At 41.6% G+C, this 15,793-nt stretch overlaps 1 protein-coding gene across 1 annotated transcript in view; it reads right to left on the bottom strand.

Annotated features, from left to right (window-relative positions):
- The window catches only part of VPS8 (VPS8 subunit of CORVET complex), an 84,075-nt gene that overhangs the window by 47,641 nt on the left and 20,641 nt on the right, over nucleotides 1-15,793 (bottom strand). The window contains 14 exon segments of the mRNA XM_035899945.1: nucleotides 815-887; nucleotides 1,652-1,694; nucleotides 1,986-2,037; nucleotides 3,402-3,491; nucleotides 4,387-4,609; nucleotides 5,133-5,179; nucleotides 5,575-5,664; nucleotides 6,541-6,587; nucleotides 7,678-7,768; nucleotides 9,917-9,952; nucleotides 10,627-10,701; nucleotides 12,547-12,717; nucleotides 13,801-13,881; nucleotides 15,039-15,175. Of these exon segments, the coding sequence (XP_035755838.1) occupies nucleotides 815-887; nucleotides 1,652-1,694; nucleotides 1,986-2,037; nucleotides 3,402-3,491; nucleotides 4,387-4,609; nucleotides 5,133-5,179; nucleotides 5,575-5,664; nucleotides 6,541-6,587; nucleotides 7,678-7,768; nucleotides 9,917-9,952; nucleotides 10,627-10,701; nucleotides 12,547-12,717; nucleotides 13,801-13,881; nucleotides 15,039-15,175 (1,256 nt within the window).

Raw genomic sequence — 15,793 nt, 5'->3', positions numbered from 1 at the left:
CTGAACTCTGCTTAGTCCTACCTAACTCAGCAGTCATGGCACGCTCCACCCGTTTACTAAGTACCTGCAGATGCATGATCTGGATTTAAGTAACAGGGCAGACATATTCACCCTGCACGTGGAAATTACACCTAGAGGACAGACACATGTGTGTCCTGAATACCTAAGACTGGATAAGCCTCAGAGGTGAAGATATGGTGACACGATACTAGGGCAAAAACTGACAGAAATGCATCTAATGGGACCTTCATCGTGGAAAATGACTGTGCTGAACTTTACACTGGGCTGTGCAAAGAGGCCAGAGGTGTAATATCTGAGGCAGGAAAACTCCACCACAAACTGAATTTTTAGCAAAATAGAGGAAGGAATATTTAGTTAATGTTCTTTGATGTTATGTCACTTTCTACTCCCATCAATCCCATGTTACATGCACTTGAAAACAGGGAAAGATTCTCCCATATTTGACATGCCATAGTCAAATTTAGAAAGAAGAGATAGCTGCAAATTTCTGGTAACTCTGTGGTAAAGAATAAGGAAAAAACCATTCAAAATTAGTGCCACTAAGAACTCTATGTTCCCACACCCCAATTTACAGCTGAAAGAAAAATATTAAGTTTAAATGTTCAGATTGCAACCACTGTTTGCTTTCATTCTTTAAAATTTTATTTGGTGTTTACAATGACATATACTCATATCACAAGGGTAAAGCTATCAGGTTGATAATAGTTTTCTATCAGAAACCCATGAAATAAAACACACACAACTTCTTCTAAAAACCTTGTATGGGAAAGTTTCCTTCTGAAAGGTTGCTCACCTGATTTTTAACCAAAGGCACCAGATCTTGAGGAATATCACCCAATGGATATGCACGGCCTGCCAAGCAGCAGCTATAGAAAAGGAGGGGAAAGGCATTTTTAATGCATCCTGATGTTAAACAGATTGAGGAGAACAGTATTTTTTGAGTTAGTTTTCAGGATGCTCTTAAAACAAGCCAAATTTATTTTGTAAATCACGAAAGCAAGCATTGCTGACAGCACTGCTGTCAATTCACGATAAGCCAATGCACTGCATGAATTTGCATCTGCACAGCAAAAAAGTAATGGGGAAATTCAGTATTTCTCACAAAAATCTTTATACTCTTGCATTTTAGGAAGCAGGAGTAATGCAGAATCTAATGTTCATGGTCTTTAATAGATTCCAGAAGGAGGAACTCACCAATTAATCACTACTGTGCAATCTCAGAATGCCCTCCTGCAAATGATAGGCGAAACAGTAAGCAGCAACTGGGCACAGCCATCCCAAAAGGCATGGCAGAAAGGGCTAAAATACAGCTTTCAGGCCACGGCTCAAGGAGCACCGTGTCACACACAGGACAAAGAACTCACTCTAACCAAATTCTAAAGATAAAGACATGGTCTTGGCATATCAGCAGTAACTTGAGCTCTAAGTCTCCAGCTTCATCCTACCTATCCACTCATGCGATGTGTTAACAAGAAGCCATTGTAACCAAGTCAGCTGTACGAGGTAGCCGTTGCCATTTTATGCAATCTCTCAGACCTTGAAATACACTGTAAGATTATGCAACTATAGTGAGTTAAAAATTTGGTGCCACCACTATGCAACACCTCACACACTTTCTAAAGGATCTTACCTTATATATACAAGTAGCTTGTTGCCCATCACCACCTGCTCATCTACAAAACAGAAAGTATTTGTCACCTTTTCTTCACAAGACAACATACAGAGATGCAATTTTTTTCCTCAGTTGTTAGCAAAACATCTCATCTGACACGTGCAGAGTTTTGCACGCAGTAAGACAAGCAGCTTTACATACAGTAAATAGACCAGAACACCTTTCTGTTCTCCAAGACCCTTATATTGTGTATGTATTGCCTTTTTGCATCCCTCTGTTGGAAGTGACTAGAGATATTTAAAACATCAACTATCAAAACTATAGAAACCTTTAAAGGGAAAGAAATCTGTACCTGTGAGAGACTTCCCGGCATTCAGTGGAGGAGCAATGACTTTGAACAGCTTCTGTAATAAGAAAGAAGGCAGTGCTCAAACAGCTGGAAAAGCTCAAAGCAAAGTATCTGCGTGGTTTTAAAGCAGATCAGTGGGGCATCTTCCCTACAGAAACCCTGCTTTCTCACCATGTCTTACAATTAAAAGGTGCAGAGGACACCAAGATGCAGCAAAGGATGCTTTTCCCAGCTGATGTTATGACATATGAAAAAACGGGCTTTGTTCAATCAGATCTAACCCTAACCACAGGCCATGCTAAAAAAAAAAGCCATGTTCAGTCATTCCAGAAGTAACAGTCAGAGCATAACTGACCAGCCCCACTTCCTGAATCTTCTGCCACCAGAGATTATGCAAAGCTTTAGCCTACCTAGCAGGGTCACCAGAGAGCCTCTAGTTTGGGTATGTAGAATGAGGACTCCTCTAAATACTTAGTTCTAGAAAGCAGAAAAAGTTATTTGTACTCGTACACCTAGTACTTGGCTTCCACAAGTCCTTTTTAACGTAATGAACACCTAAAGAGTCTCCTTCCTGAGAAAAATCAGATGAGATTATAACTGCTAAAAACTGGTCTCTATTTCAGCACTACTGAGAAAATACTAGCAGTGCCTCCATAATGAAGCATCTTGATGTTATAGCTATAGGCTTCAAAAGCAATTGCTAGATCAGGCACCTCTCCAGGATTGCCAGCAACAAGGTCTTCAGTTACAGTATTATATCGAGTCCTGTGCTTACTGTTGACAGATCACACTCAAGTGCTAAGAAGAAAGCCTGCCTCAATGCAAGGACCGTTTCTAGCCTTTTTTCTGAATTCTGTACACAGGTAAGTTCATCCTTTGTTTCCATTACACTAATACATACTAATATACTATTATGTCAGCAGAGGAAAAACAATATGAATAAAAAAAAGCATGAGGTGGTTGCAGAACGCCCACACCCCCATTAAACCCACTGTGCAGGAAGTTGCTGCTTTCTCAGCACGTCATGCCACATAGGTCAGGCTCAACACCTGCAGCAAAGCTGTTAGCAGGCAGTTTTGCAATGTAATCTCCTGAAATCATCATATTATTCTCTTCTGCTGCTTTTGTTTTGTATTTATTAACACGACTGAAGTTCCTGCTCTAACTTTGCAAAGCATTGCTACCTCAGCTGGGAAATTTGTGTTTTAAAGCACAGCAATTATAAATTACTTTTCTCCTCTACTGCATCTAGTCAAATAAACTGCATATACCACACACGCTTTCTTCATTGAAATGAGAACAAGAATATATACACGATGAATGAGAAGATAATACACTGGTTTTTAAATGCTGTTTCTTGGAAAGACTGTGTGCTGAACACACGAATAACAACTTTGCTGCACTGAGCATCCTTCCTACCTCCATGGGACTAATGAAGTCATTCATCCCACTGTTGTAGACATAGATCATGGCATCATAGAGATGGTTTTCCCAGCACAGAAGAACTACCTGCAAGGCAAACAAAGCACAATGCAGATATACAGCTGCTCTTACCTCCCGGTTTTCTCATTCCCCAGTCTCTCACATACAATCTCTGTCCTTGCATTTGCATCATCTGACAGCATGATTCAAAGCAGAATGAGAATTTCTTCCACTTGCAGAACTAGTCTCTGCAAGGATCCCAATCCCCAAAGGGAGTATCAGGTTTATTGCTCATGCAGCAAATATGGAATCTAGCTGTTAAGATTCTAACATTCATAACCTGCATAAGGGTAAGGAATAATTAAAAAAAACAAACCACGTCAGTTCTTCAAAACTCCTGATTGCACTAGTTTGCCTTTTGGTTGGGTTAGCGAATCATTTAGTCAAGTTCCCAAGCAGTTCCCCTCCTTGGAATGGAAAGCCATGCTGTGGGAATAAAAACTGGCCAAGGAAAACAGGACTACCCAGCAGGAAGACCTCCTTGCTCCACTAACTTTGTCATGCAAGAGCAAGCACCTGAGCCAAGCAGGCTGGCAGACTGACAAACACAACTCCAGTTTTTTGGGCCCCTGCAGCCTTTGATGTTAGGGAAGGCGCTCAAAACAGGAAAGACTGATTGTGAGTATCAGACTAATCCTGACGGACTAGTAGTTTCCAACACATTCAGCTGCTGATGCAATAACCTATGCTAGTACACAAATTGGGTAGGCAAAACATGTTTATAGGAGCACACATGTTACAGGATGGACACAGCCATGCTAAATAATTCCCATATTCATTGAATTTGATCCCAGGGACACAGGGCTAAGCTCTGTTACAAATTAATGACCAAAAGGCATGAATGGTTTGGACTATGTAGGTCTTATCTGTGGGGATGTTGTCATTTATTCAGAGGAACTCAATACACTGTGCAGTACATTACCTGCTGTATGTCTAAGCTGGTGATATCCATATGCACAATGCAGGCTTCCAAATTTTCCAACCTGTTCTTGTCTTGGAAGTGAAGCAGCAAGTCTTTCATCACTTGAGCTGTGATTCCCATCAGCTTATCACTTAAGATATATGGCTCCAAGCACTCCAGAAAGATGCCTTTAGCTACAGAATTCTCACTCATCTTATCATATACCTGGTTAAATAATAGATCCCTAGGAGGAAAGAAGTGTTTAGTTATTAAATAATCTTAATAAAATCTCCTTGCTTATCTACTTTCTGAGGGCTCCAAATGAAACTCAGTTTTCTCTGTATTTCTCAAGCTCAGGAGCTGAATGCCCTGTTCAGCTCCTACGCTGACGCAAGTTACAGGCAGCTACACAAAATAAATCGGCTATGGATGATGCAGCAAAAAACCTGCTGTCAGAAGGGAAACATGACAGAAAAATATCAAGGCAGCTGCTTCTTTCTTAAGGGGATGGTGTGGGAGAAACAGTTTGAAGTAAACTTTTCTTCCTCAACACATCAATGAAAATTTAAGACATGCTTTTCTTTGATTACTGAGTATCCTGACTTTAGTATAATTTTTAAGCATTGCTCTAAACTGTGATGTGATATATGATATGATGATGATGTGATACGATTCCTCTAAACCATGTGATATTACAGGAGACAGCACTCAGAACGACATGGGTTGGTGGTCTGCCTCGGGAGACAGGCTTGCAAACTCAGACTTACGTGCGCTGGAGTAAGAGACAGTAATCAACTATGACAGGCACCACGTCCTGTGGAAGAAACATAAAAAAGCTGTAGGGACTGACAAAACTCCTGCCAAATAGCACATCCTGCAGAGCACAAAATGAAGCCTGGCCAATTCAGAGCAGAATCAATGAGTTATTTGAATCAGCTGGTAGCTGGCGCAGTTACAGGTTTTCCTGTCTGGTTTATATGGAGAAAAACACTAGTCACACCTCTATAGGGTACAGAGGGTGGACAGGTTCTGCTCTGCCGCCTAGCCATGACTAAGTCTTGATTTCATTAGTGCATACGACAGAGGTGAGAGTTCAGGTGAAACACAGCATCATTTTTCAAAAAATGACAAGTCATTTTTGCAAAGCAAAGCAAAGTCTAGTTAAAAAAAAATGAGAAATCTACGTAAGAGTCCTCTGGAGCACCATACCTGAAAATGTTGCTCCATAACTTGGATTTTTCCTTGGTCAGGACATTTCTTCAAAGTCCGATCAGTGTAATGGAGAAGGATTTCAACCATCTGAATTACAATAAACAAGAAAATTCATTCAAATCCTACACTAGAGGCCCTACTTGGTAGCACATTTAATAGACTGACTTGGGGGTTGGCAGCACTCTGTTGTCCCATTTTGGGTATGAACTACTGTGGGCAGGAAGGAGAAGAGGAAAGAGGCTGCCAAGAGACAATAGCCTGACACGGTGCAGAAGTGGCCCAGTGGGATACTGAAGGCCTACACTAACTTTAACTGACGAAGAAACTGGGCAGTCAGTCTGCCAGCAAATTTTCAGGCAGATGAACACATCCTGAAGCACAAGGCACATCAGGGCCATGTTTTAACCCAAAGCTTAAGTTTAGTATTTTAAACAGCAAAACTTATTTACCTGCAAATAAAATATATACAAAGAACAAAGTATAGCTGAATAATTATTGCAACAATTGTGTATTTTAAGCACACCCTTCCCAGAAAAAGGTTCCTATAACTGAACAGGATCAGTTGACGAGTTTATTCCATGTACACATGGAGCCAAGTTTCCATCCTGAGAGTCAACAAGTTACACACTGATGGACACTTGCCAACCAAAGGTCAGGACACTCTGGAGCTACCTACAAAAAAGGTTTCTCTCCACTGTGAGGGGACCAGAAATCTCAAGGCCTGGATGATAGTATCATGTTTTGATTTGCTAATGCTGCAGATTTTATCCCCACCTTTACCCAAAAGGTATTTCCAAGTCTCTTCTAAAATCCTGTTCACAGTCTTAACAAGAGAGGCAGACATACACGTTCTAGAGATAGTTGGATTAACTTCTGGAGGACAGAAGCCACTCCTTCCAGAAACACAGTTAGTAACACATCAGCATACATGAAAATCCAGTTAGGAAGAGATCAGTGACTCACTCTGTCTGCAATGACTGCTTTCCGCTTGCTTGTGTCCCCAGACAAGCCTAGAAAAAATAAGGGGGTGAGGGGAAATGAAGCTTTTCTCATCTCAGCTACCAGTGGAAATATAAAAATCCCACAGTTCAGAAATGCAGAGGTCAGGATATCTAAATACACAATTTTGTCTTCTGCTTTTAGCCCACTCTTCTTCTGAAGAGCTTATTCTCCCAATGTAAAGACTGTTCCAGCACAGGAATGGGAAGAACAGATGCGAGTGCTGTTTAACATGGAGAGAACAATTAACGGAGGGCTGTCACCAAGACTGTGTACATGAGGCTACTTGATAGAGGAAGCCTTGATGCAAACAAGCTGAATTAAGTGCACTATAAGGGAAACAAATTCTTAAATGCCAACTCAAAAAGACAGTAATTCTTTGAATACTGAAAAACTATCTGCTTAATTGCATTATATCCATGCATTAAAATGAGACACATCATCATATACTAGCAATTTCACAGCAGGAGGATCTTATCCTGAGAACTTGAGTCTCATCTGCCAAAACCGTCAGAAGTTATTTGCCGAAAAGACAATGTGTCCAGTCCAAATCAGACCATCCAAGTGGCAGTTTCTGGCATAATTGATGTGTTTATCATAACAAGCTAAGTGCTCACAATGCATCCTCTTTCATAGGATATGTGGTGCAAAAACCCAGCAGTTCTTTGAGTCAGTCATAGAGTCACAGGTGACCTGAATGAAGGTACCTGTTTGGCAGAGCTGACAGAACATCACACTGAAAATTACCTAAAGGTCACACATGACCTTCAGGAATATTTTAGCAGGCTAAATATTCAACACCTGGATCCACCTCCTTCATGGCAAAGTGACAACAGATAGGAGTCACAACACAGACCAAGTCTGACTTTCATTTGAAAACAGCAGGCTGCTAAAGGGACTATGACTTTATCAAAACAATCCATATAAAGGTGGTTTTTCTGCCTAACCCAAAGCACCACATCCTACTTTCTCTTCTTCAATTCAATTCTCTTCCTTCTTTTTTTTTCCTCTGAAAAGGTGATTTCTGTACATGCATAGGTTTAAAACTTTCCCCTAGTGGCTTCAATAAAAAAAAAACCAAAACACCAAACCCAAACTTACCTACTACAGCCTTTGCTTTACCTTCATAAAAAGACCAAGCTAGAGCCAGGGCATCAGTGAGACGCTCTTGTTTCAGAAGGTGGTCAACTCTCTAAAAGAACAAGTAATATTGGACCTTAGTATTACAGAAAAGATGATCCTTCCCAATTTAAGATCAGCATTTCCTAGTAGTGGGTCATGATCCCTGACAGCAAGGGGACAGGAAACCTCAGAAGCTCTCAAGACATTGCAGTAAAGGACAGTATCTGAAGAAGTTTCTCTCATATGTACATTTGCTGGTGGACAATTAAAAAACACTAAGAAATGTCAGGGCCCAGTATATCAAGTCGTTGTGGGCTACATTTTAGGTCCGATGCTTGATGGATGAAGACCCACAGCATCAGCGAGTGTCTACAATGACAAAGAATAGAAATGTTCCATTCCCTATCCTTGCCTCATCACTTAGAGCACAACAAAACACCTGCCATGTTTTCAGCATACAGGTGTACTCATCCTACCCTTTATTTTCTCCTGAGCTCACAGTCAACAAGCATTGAAGCAGATCACAAGTCTTTTCTGCTTTAAGGAATTATTAGTATGCAAGGTCGAGACCCACTAGTCTTGGTATGTTAGATCAAAGTGTTGAAGTGCTGTTTGAGAGAAGAGAGATTCTGAGTCTCACACCAGCATTCTGTACTGCAGCAGGAGCTCTCAGTTTCACACCCTACTCCCCCACACGCTCAATTACAACTCTTGAGTAAGTCCCCTACAATAAAGAGGCCTGCAGCACAACAGAAACCATACAGCAATTTAGAAGGTGGTTGGCTCAGAGTGTGTAAGTTGTGATTGACTTCTGAATTCTAGGAAAACCAGTACACGAAATCATGGGTCAAAACAAGACTTTTCATTAACAGTTTACTAAACCAAAGTCAGTAGTGAATGGCTGAAGGGAAAACAAGCAGAGGAAAGCAACCTTGGTAACTAAAAGCAGCAACTGTATAAAAGTTCAGTAGACCTGAACCATTCATAATTTATTAAAGGTCCTGATACAATGTCACATGGATGAGCTTATAATCACGGATAAGTACAAGAACTGTAAAGCAGGTAAAAGGAAAAATAGCGAAGGTCACTGCTTAAAGGAGAAATGTGAGACTGGAAAGAAATTACTATCGGAGTTCCTTGAGAATCAGCCTTGAAGCCCTCTTCTACATAATGATTTGGTCAACTAACTTGTCATAAACTGAATTTACTAATGAAGTTTGCCGATGACCAACTGTCAACAAGTGATGTGAGACAGCAGACCAGAAAGGCAAACAGAATAGGATTACCCCTAAAGCTCGGTAATAGAAATATGACGCAATATAATGGTACAAGAAACTTATAGCAGAAATCAGAGTTTGGCTGTGGGGTACCAGTGAATCTCCAGAGTGCCACAAGCCACTGATATCATGTAGCCAAAGGGAGAGCAAAATGAGACCTGAGGACGCATGAGGAACGGCATTTCTAGTAGAGACAGTGAAGAAGAGGTGACATTGTGCATGGCACTTATACGACCCTACCCAGAGTAATACGCGCCAAAGCGTTTACCTATGTTCAAGAAACTGAGCGCAAAGGAGGTGCAGAGAACTGTGACTATGAAAAAAGAAAGAAATGGGAAGGTAATCTTACAAGAGGATGAGGAAAGAGCTTTCTTAACCTTGCAAAACAAAGTCTGAGAGAGAACATGCATACACTGAATAAACATACTGTGATGATCCAGAAAGGAAAAACTGCTGTTTAACTCAAGTGAAAAGAACAACTGAGGAATAAATAGGCATAAATAGATCACTAAGAACTTTAATGTGGCAATTGCTAGGGTTTCAGCTGTCAGAGAAATGATGTTCCAAAAAAAATCTTCTACCAACAGAAACAGGGCTCTAAAATCCAATGAACTTTCTAGGCAGCCTTTGATGGATTTTACGATGTAGCTCCTGAAGTTGCTGGAGACAAAATACAATGAACCAGCTTTTCTTCCACCCCTGTATGCTTATCTGGCAGACAGGAGGCTTACACTTACACAGTCCTCCAAAGTCATACATTGCACTAACTCTGTCTTGTTAACAGAAGCTGAAACATGGCAAGGCATTATGTCTTGTTTGGCAGAACAAGGTCTCCATTCAGCCTGCAAGTTTATGCAAGCAGGAGTCCCACAGCATCCCACCACGGAAAGCTATATTTAAACAATTTGAACCTAAGCTGCACAGTTTTTCTCTCAACATACCTCTCTCCAGCTTCTCAATGTCATGACGTGAACAGACTAGAAAAGAAAAAAAGTTATTAAGTTATTTACTGAAGTTGCTCATGTAGCTTGTAGTATCCCACAGACACACCAGAGCATGCTGCTACAGCTGAAGCTAAGCAACCCTCAAGCTTGGCACGGCGGGCATAAATTGTATGTTTATATTCAAGAGTAAACATCTTTCCCATGTCTTTACAACCCATCTGCTCCAAGATACCATCCCTCACTTCTTCCCCTACTTCCCCATGCCGTCCTAATCCTCTAGGCCACCTCTCTCTGCCTTTTCACAGACAGCCTGCACTGCTGGATAGGAAAAGTGAATAGGATATTCCTTTTATCATTCCATGCAATAGAGTCTAGTTTTCCCTGCTGTCTTTTTTTCTTCTGTGTACTCACTGGCACATTTAGGACAGAGAAACTGAAGCTTAGGACAGAGATGTCAGTAAATAGTGCTAAGCCTACCCTGAAGCAGCATGAACCAGGATACTGTGAAACTATGACAAAGTCTCACTTAGCCCAGACCTTGGCTAAAACCAAATTATTGCACATTTCTTTAATCCCTCAACATAAATGCACAAAGAACCTATCCCTGATTCACATCTCCATAGAATAAAAAATTGCCCTTCGCCAGAAGATGAGCTACCATCAACAGTGAACACCCCGTATTTTTATTAAAAACTCCCCACAATTACCTTAGTTCCCAGGTAAAAGATCTGACCACCACAGCTGCTGATGGACTGATAACAAGCTTTCTCTCCAACCAATGCCTACAGGGAGAAAAATTAAATGCAAATAAACCTGCTTTTTGTTTTCGTAAAATTTCCTAAGAAACATATACACACTTGAACTTCAGAGACACTTTGTAATTCAGAAATCAAAATGAAGACTGGGAGAGAACACAGATTGCTGGGCAGTAGTAAGTAAAAAAGCTCTGCTGTCACTCCTTCCTGCTTGTGAATGCAGCTTAAAGTGCTGGGGAACAGGGTGTCTTGTAATTCCTACTGAAACACAGGGAGACTGCCTGCTTCATAACCTCAGTATTTCAAAATGGCATTACAGGCTTCAGATCTCATCTGCCACTTACAGTCTGTGAGCCTGTGTCACTTCTAGACTTATAAATTTAACAGGAAGCACTTATTCAGGCCCACCCATTTTTCAAGCCACGTGTCTCTGGCTTTAATGGTAGTCACCATAAGTCCCCACAGGACACTGCAGAGTTTCTGGAACTGACTGAAAGACTCTGAATAATGACATGTTCTAGCAAGGAGAGCTCGTATACCACCTTAGTGTCAATCTCTAGCTATATGAGGTTGTGCCTGGCAATTCCAGATCATGCGGCAGGCAGTACGTAAGCTAACCTAAGACTAGACTCCACCTTCTGACTCTCTTCCTCAATATGCACTGGCAGCAGAAGGAATGGCAGCAATGCTAGCAGTGTGAAGCAGATACAGCAGTGAGAGCCAGATAAGAAGTAGCTATGCAGATCTAAAGGCTGCAAAATCTCCTCATAGCTCCGGCCACTCAGACTGGAAGAAGCACTCTGTTCCCTGGTGCGCAAAGGGAACCATGACAGAGGTGTGTTTTTTATGAAACTCTGCCATCCTGCATTGAAGGCACTTCTCCTTGGACTTGTGGAGCTAAGTCACAACCATATGCTGGGCTGGAAATTGCAGATCCAAACTACAGACCCACATAAGCCTTCTGCTACTTGTTTGGGCCAGCAAGTCTCACAGGGCTATAGCAGAACTGAGTAGGAACCATATCGTCCAGCTGTGGACTTTCAGAATCCCTGGGCTGTCTCTGGTGAAGCATCGGGAGGCTTGAATGCAAGGATGGAAGGCCCTTGCCTACACACCCTCTTGGCAAACTGTTTCCAAAACAGAGAAAGTGATTTTCTACTGAAAGCAATAACTTGTCTCACAACCATGGCTTTAAAAAAACTTCCACAACGCTATGGCAATACGAATACCACATCAAGGAGAGTCTACTGCAGAAGGCACTGGTGGGTTACAGGAGCTATCAGGAGCCACTGAAATTAACACCTACTTCAGGAAAAAAACACGTCCAGACACCACATGGGCCAGGGTCCAAAAAAAATAAACAACAAGCTTGAAAGTCAAAATAAAAGAAAAACAAATAAACAAAAGGGGAAAAAGTAGAAAGCACAATGTTTGAAGTGTTGCAACTTCCACTAGTATGGATGGTTTTGTTTTTTACTTCAAACAAGAAAGAAGCCTAGTACCTACAAGCAGAGGTACTATGTTTCATTCTCTCTACCCCAGCACAACAAGGGCAGGGAACATGTGTACTGCACAGGGACTGCTACAGCAGAGCATTTGTGGCATATGAAAAAGTCTATAGAAATCTCTTGAAGAATAAAGCACATCAGCTTTTTTCCTGTACAGAGTATTCCAAAGCTTGGTACCTTAAGAGCAGCTCCTGAAAACATCAACGCACGAAAAGAAATGTGAACTCTCTGTTAGTTGGCCACATCAACATCATGTATGATTTCTGAGATGCTTCAAAATGGCTTTTTTCTAAAGCCCCAGGCTTCCACTTAGGGTATATCTGAAATGGAGATAGCTAACACAAGCAGGTCATTTTGTGCCTACCAGGGCTTCACTGACGTTGCCTCCTGTAGCCAGCGATTTGAAGTGGCTGCTGTTGTAGACTAGCTGAACTTCTGAGATCTCTATGGTCTCCAGCTCCTCCTGTGTCTGACGATCTATAACGTGCAGCTTCTCCACACTGTCCAGAAGCACTGCTGTCCGTGAGTTTATCCACTGAAAAAACAATAAACCACAGATTTCAGCAATGCATACACAATTAGAGGCCAATTAAACAGGCTCTGGCCGTATCCCTGAGTACCAGTACTGGAGGCTCTAGGATGGCTAGTAGCTTTGTAACTATACACATGGTCATTTCACAACAGCACCCATGCTTAACTCCAAAGGTAAGGATAGGGAGGGTCCTTCTGCGGTACCAGCTTTAACACCGAGAAAAATTACAAGGAACCTTCTTCACAGAAAACACCTGCAGACAAATGGCAACCCACCAGAGTCCTTGTCCTTGGTGCACTATTTATGCTCTATCCAAAGGTCTCAAAACAGAGACTACTACAATATCTGTTCTCAAATCCCTTAGGAGGTAAATATGGCATCAGGAGGCATTGAAAAGATAAATAGTACATCTAAGTTTAACTCAAAGCTTGTCATTTATATTCTGCAGCTTCTACTTTTAAGTTCAAAGCCCTGCAAATAAAAAGGCTTTTTTGGCTGCTTTTACAATTTTTTTTTTTTTAAACAGCCAAACATATTTGTTAACAAACTTCAAATTCCAGCTGATGTGGATGTCCATCTTGGTATTTTGGACTTTCATGTTTTACTCATATTCTGTAAATGTGTTTTAGAGTTGAACAATTTTTTTTTGTTGAAAACATCAAACAATTATGGTGCTTTAACAAGCACTCAGATATGGAAACACCAGAATTTTACTGAGCCAATTACACAGAAGTTTGCATACTTTTTAGTGAGAATACAGAATAAAAATCTTTCTTGCCAGATTCTCTCTGGCTCTTGAAAATACTTCCTCAACAAGCCTACCCCTCCTTCCCAAGAAAGGGCAGTATTGTTGCCTCCACGCTACTAATTTTTTATCCTTTAGCTACCACTTGCTATTTCACCTGTGCTGGTTTTCCACTCAGTCCCAAGCTTAAGGAGATTTTCAGTTAGTTAGTCCCAGATAAACACAGCCACTCCTTATGCTACTTTTGTAAAGCCAATGGTATAGAACTAAGGGCTACTGAGATATGTTTACAAGAAAACTTGTGCAAAAAAAATTAACCATTGTATAGCATTGAGACTTACAGTAAAGTTGATGAGGTCATAGTGTAAATGAAGCTGCCTCTGCTTAGTGACGTGTATTGCACCAGTATCATCCCTCTTTACCTAAAAGAGAAATTGGACAAGGCTGACAAAGTCAAAAACCTTCTTCAGCAGAATCTCAGTTTCTGCAAGGGGGGCAAACCTCCAGCATTCGTACAGAGAGCACAGGAGAAGGACTGATCCTCACTCACTGACTTCCAAGGGGCTCAGCCCCACTGGACTATTGAATTGAAGGGAGATGTTGCATGACAACTCCCAGTCAAGGGTTCTCTCTCATCCCATGCAGGAACTACTGTGCTTTCTGTTCATAAAAGTCAGAACTACAGAATGCTAATGTGAAACTGGCTTTAATTCATCATCATTAAAAAAAGCATTCGGCAAAGAAAAATAAGGGGTTTTTTACATTTTGACAATTTGAAGTACAGCAAGAGGGACCTGAATTCAGGTAACATGGCTGCTGTTTAGTAACCTATAAGCAGAGCAGCACCACTGGCCATAGCTGAGCTGGGTACCTGTGCAGATGCTCGTGCTATTGCATGCACAGACATCTCCAGCAAGACAGGCTTAAACATACACCCTTTTCATTCTCCAAAAGTTTACCAAGAGAGAAGATAGAGGAGAAGGAGGATTCAATCCAGACAACACAATGACTGTGTGCCTGAGCAAAGCTTAAGGTCCAAGATGATAGCAGAGCTGGAAAACAAACTTAGCATTCCAGAGCCAAAATGCCAGATTTTCTGACACCTAGGTACTGCTCTCGTACCGAAATCAGACATGAAATCATCTTCAACCAACCATGTCTGCATGTGTAACTTCTGCAGATCTGAATAGGAAAAGCAGCACGCCCTAAAGCCACATGCCAACAGGACCTGAAAGCTGTTGTCTCTTAGTGGTTTATATAAGTTTTTTCCAGACTCATGTTTTAAAGCAAAAAAATAAAATGGTATCTCAAATTCATGTGATCTCCCTGAAAACAATCCACATTCTTCTACCTCCAGCAGAAATGAGATAAACTGCAAATCAACCCTTCTAGAACACATAAAGTTCATGTCTCCAGATTCTCGGGGAAGGGCACCACTGCGATGACCAACAGGTTTGTTCTACCAGCTGGTTGCAAGCTGCAGACATCCCTAGCATGCACATATATCATAGAGAGGCTCAGTCAACTCAATATGTGAATAAGACTATCTGAAAAGCAGTGTAAAACATCCAAGGCATACCAGAAGAAAATGAACAACATCTCCTCGACAAAATGCAAGCATGGGGTTCACAGAGTTCTGTACAGCCACAAAGTGCCACGCCAGAAGAGGGACACTAGAAGGGTCCATCTGTTAGAGAAAAAACACAGCCAGTATTTAAGGTACACAAGGCAGAACCTCAGTTCCAGGACACATGCTGTTCATCAGCTGCTACTCACTGACTTTGCCATGTACACACACAGGCTGTAAAGCAATTTCCTGGTCTGCTGGCAGCTGAGCTGTAGCTCATGCTCTTTGGTCCAGCCACACAGTTTAGGGGCAATGTGTGTCTCTTGGCAAAATGGATGACCTAGAACAACACCTGTGTCCTAGCTGCTGTAGATCGAATCTACATAGATCGATGGACTACAAGCAGCTGCAGCTTGCTAGAAGCCTCGTCTCCATTCTCCCAGTCTAACACATCCTACATCTGTGGGTGTGTCCAGGCTGCAGCAAGGAAGACAAGAAGCTGAGGGGCTCCTGCGTTCCTCCCTTCCTATTTATTGAGGAAATTCAGCATCTTCAAATATGTACAGCTGAAAGCAGCCTTTTCACCTCCTCTCTACCCACAATCTGCACACATCAGACCAACACATTATCACTGCAGTTCCACAATGCAGAGTTTACTGCATACTGATAAAGTGGTGATACCAAAAGCCTGGTCCTAATCTCACCCTCTTCACTCTAGGAACTGTTTGCAGCCATAATTCAAAAAGCAACTGTTTGGCTCCATTACT

The sequence above is a fragment of the Egretta garzetta genome, unplaced genomic scaffold, assembly GCF_000687185.1.
Source record: "Egretta garzetta isolate BGI_Z169 unplaced genomic scaffold, ASM68718v1 scaffold448, whole genome shotgun sequence".
In the NCBI taxonomy this organism is placed as follows: Eukaryota; Metazoa; Chordata; class Aves; order Pelecaniformes; family Ardeidae; genus Egretta; species Egretta garzetta.
The sequence above is the reverse complement of the archived record's forward strand: the minus strand, read 5'-3'. Positions and strand labels throughout refer to the sequence as shown.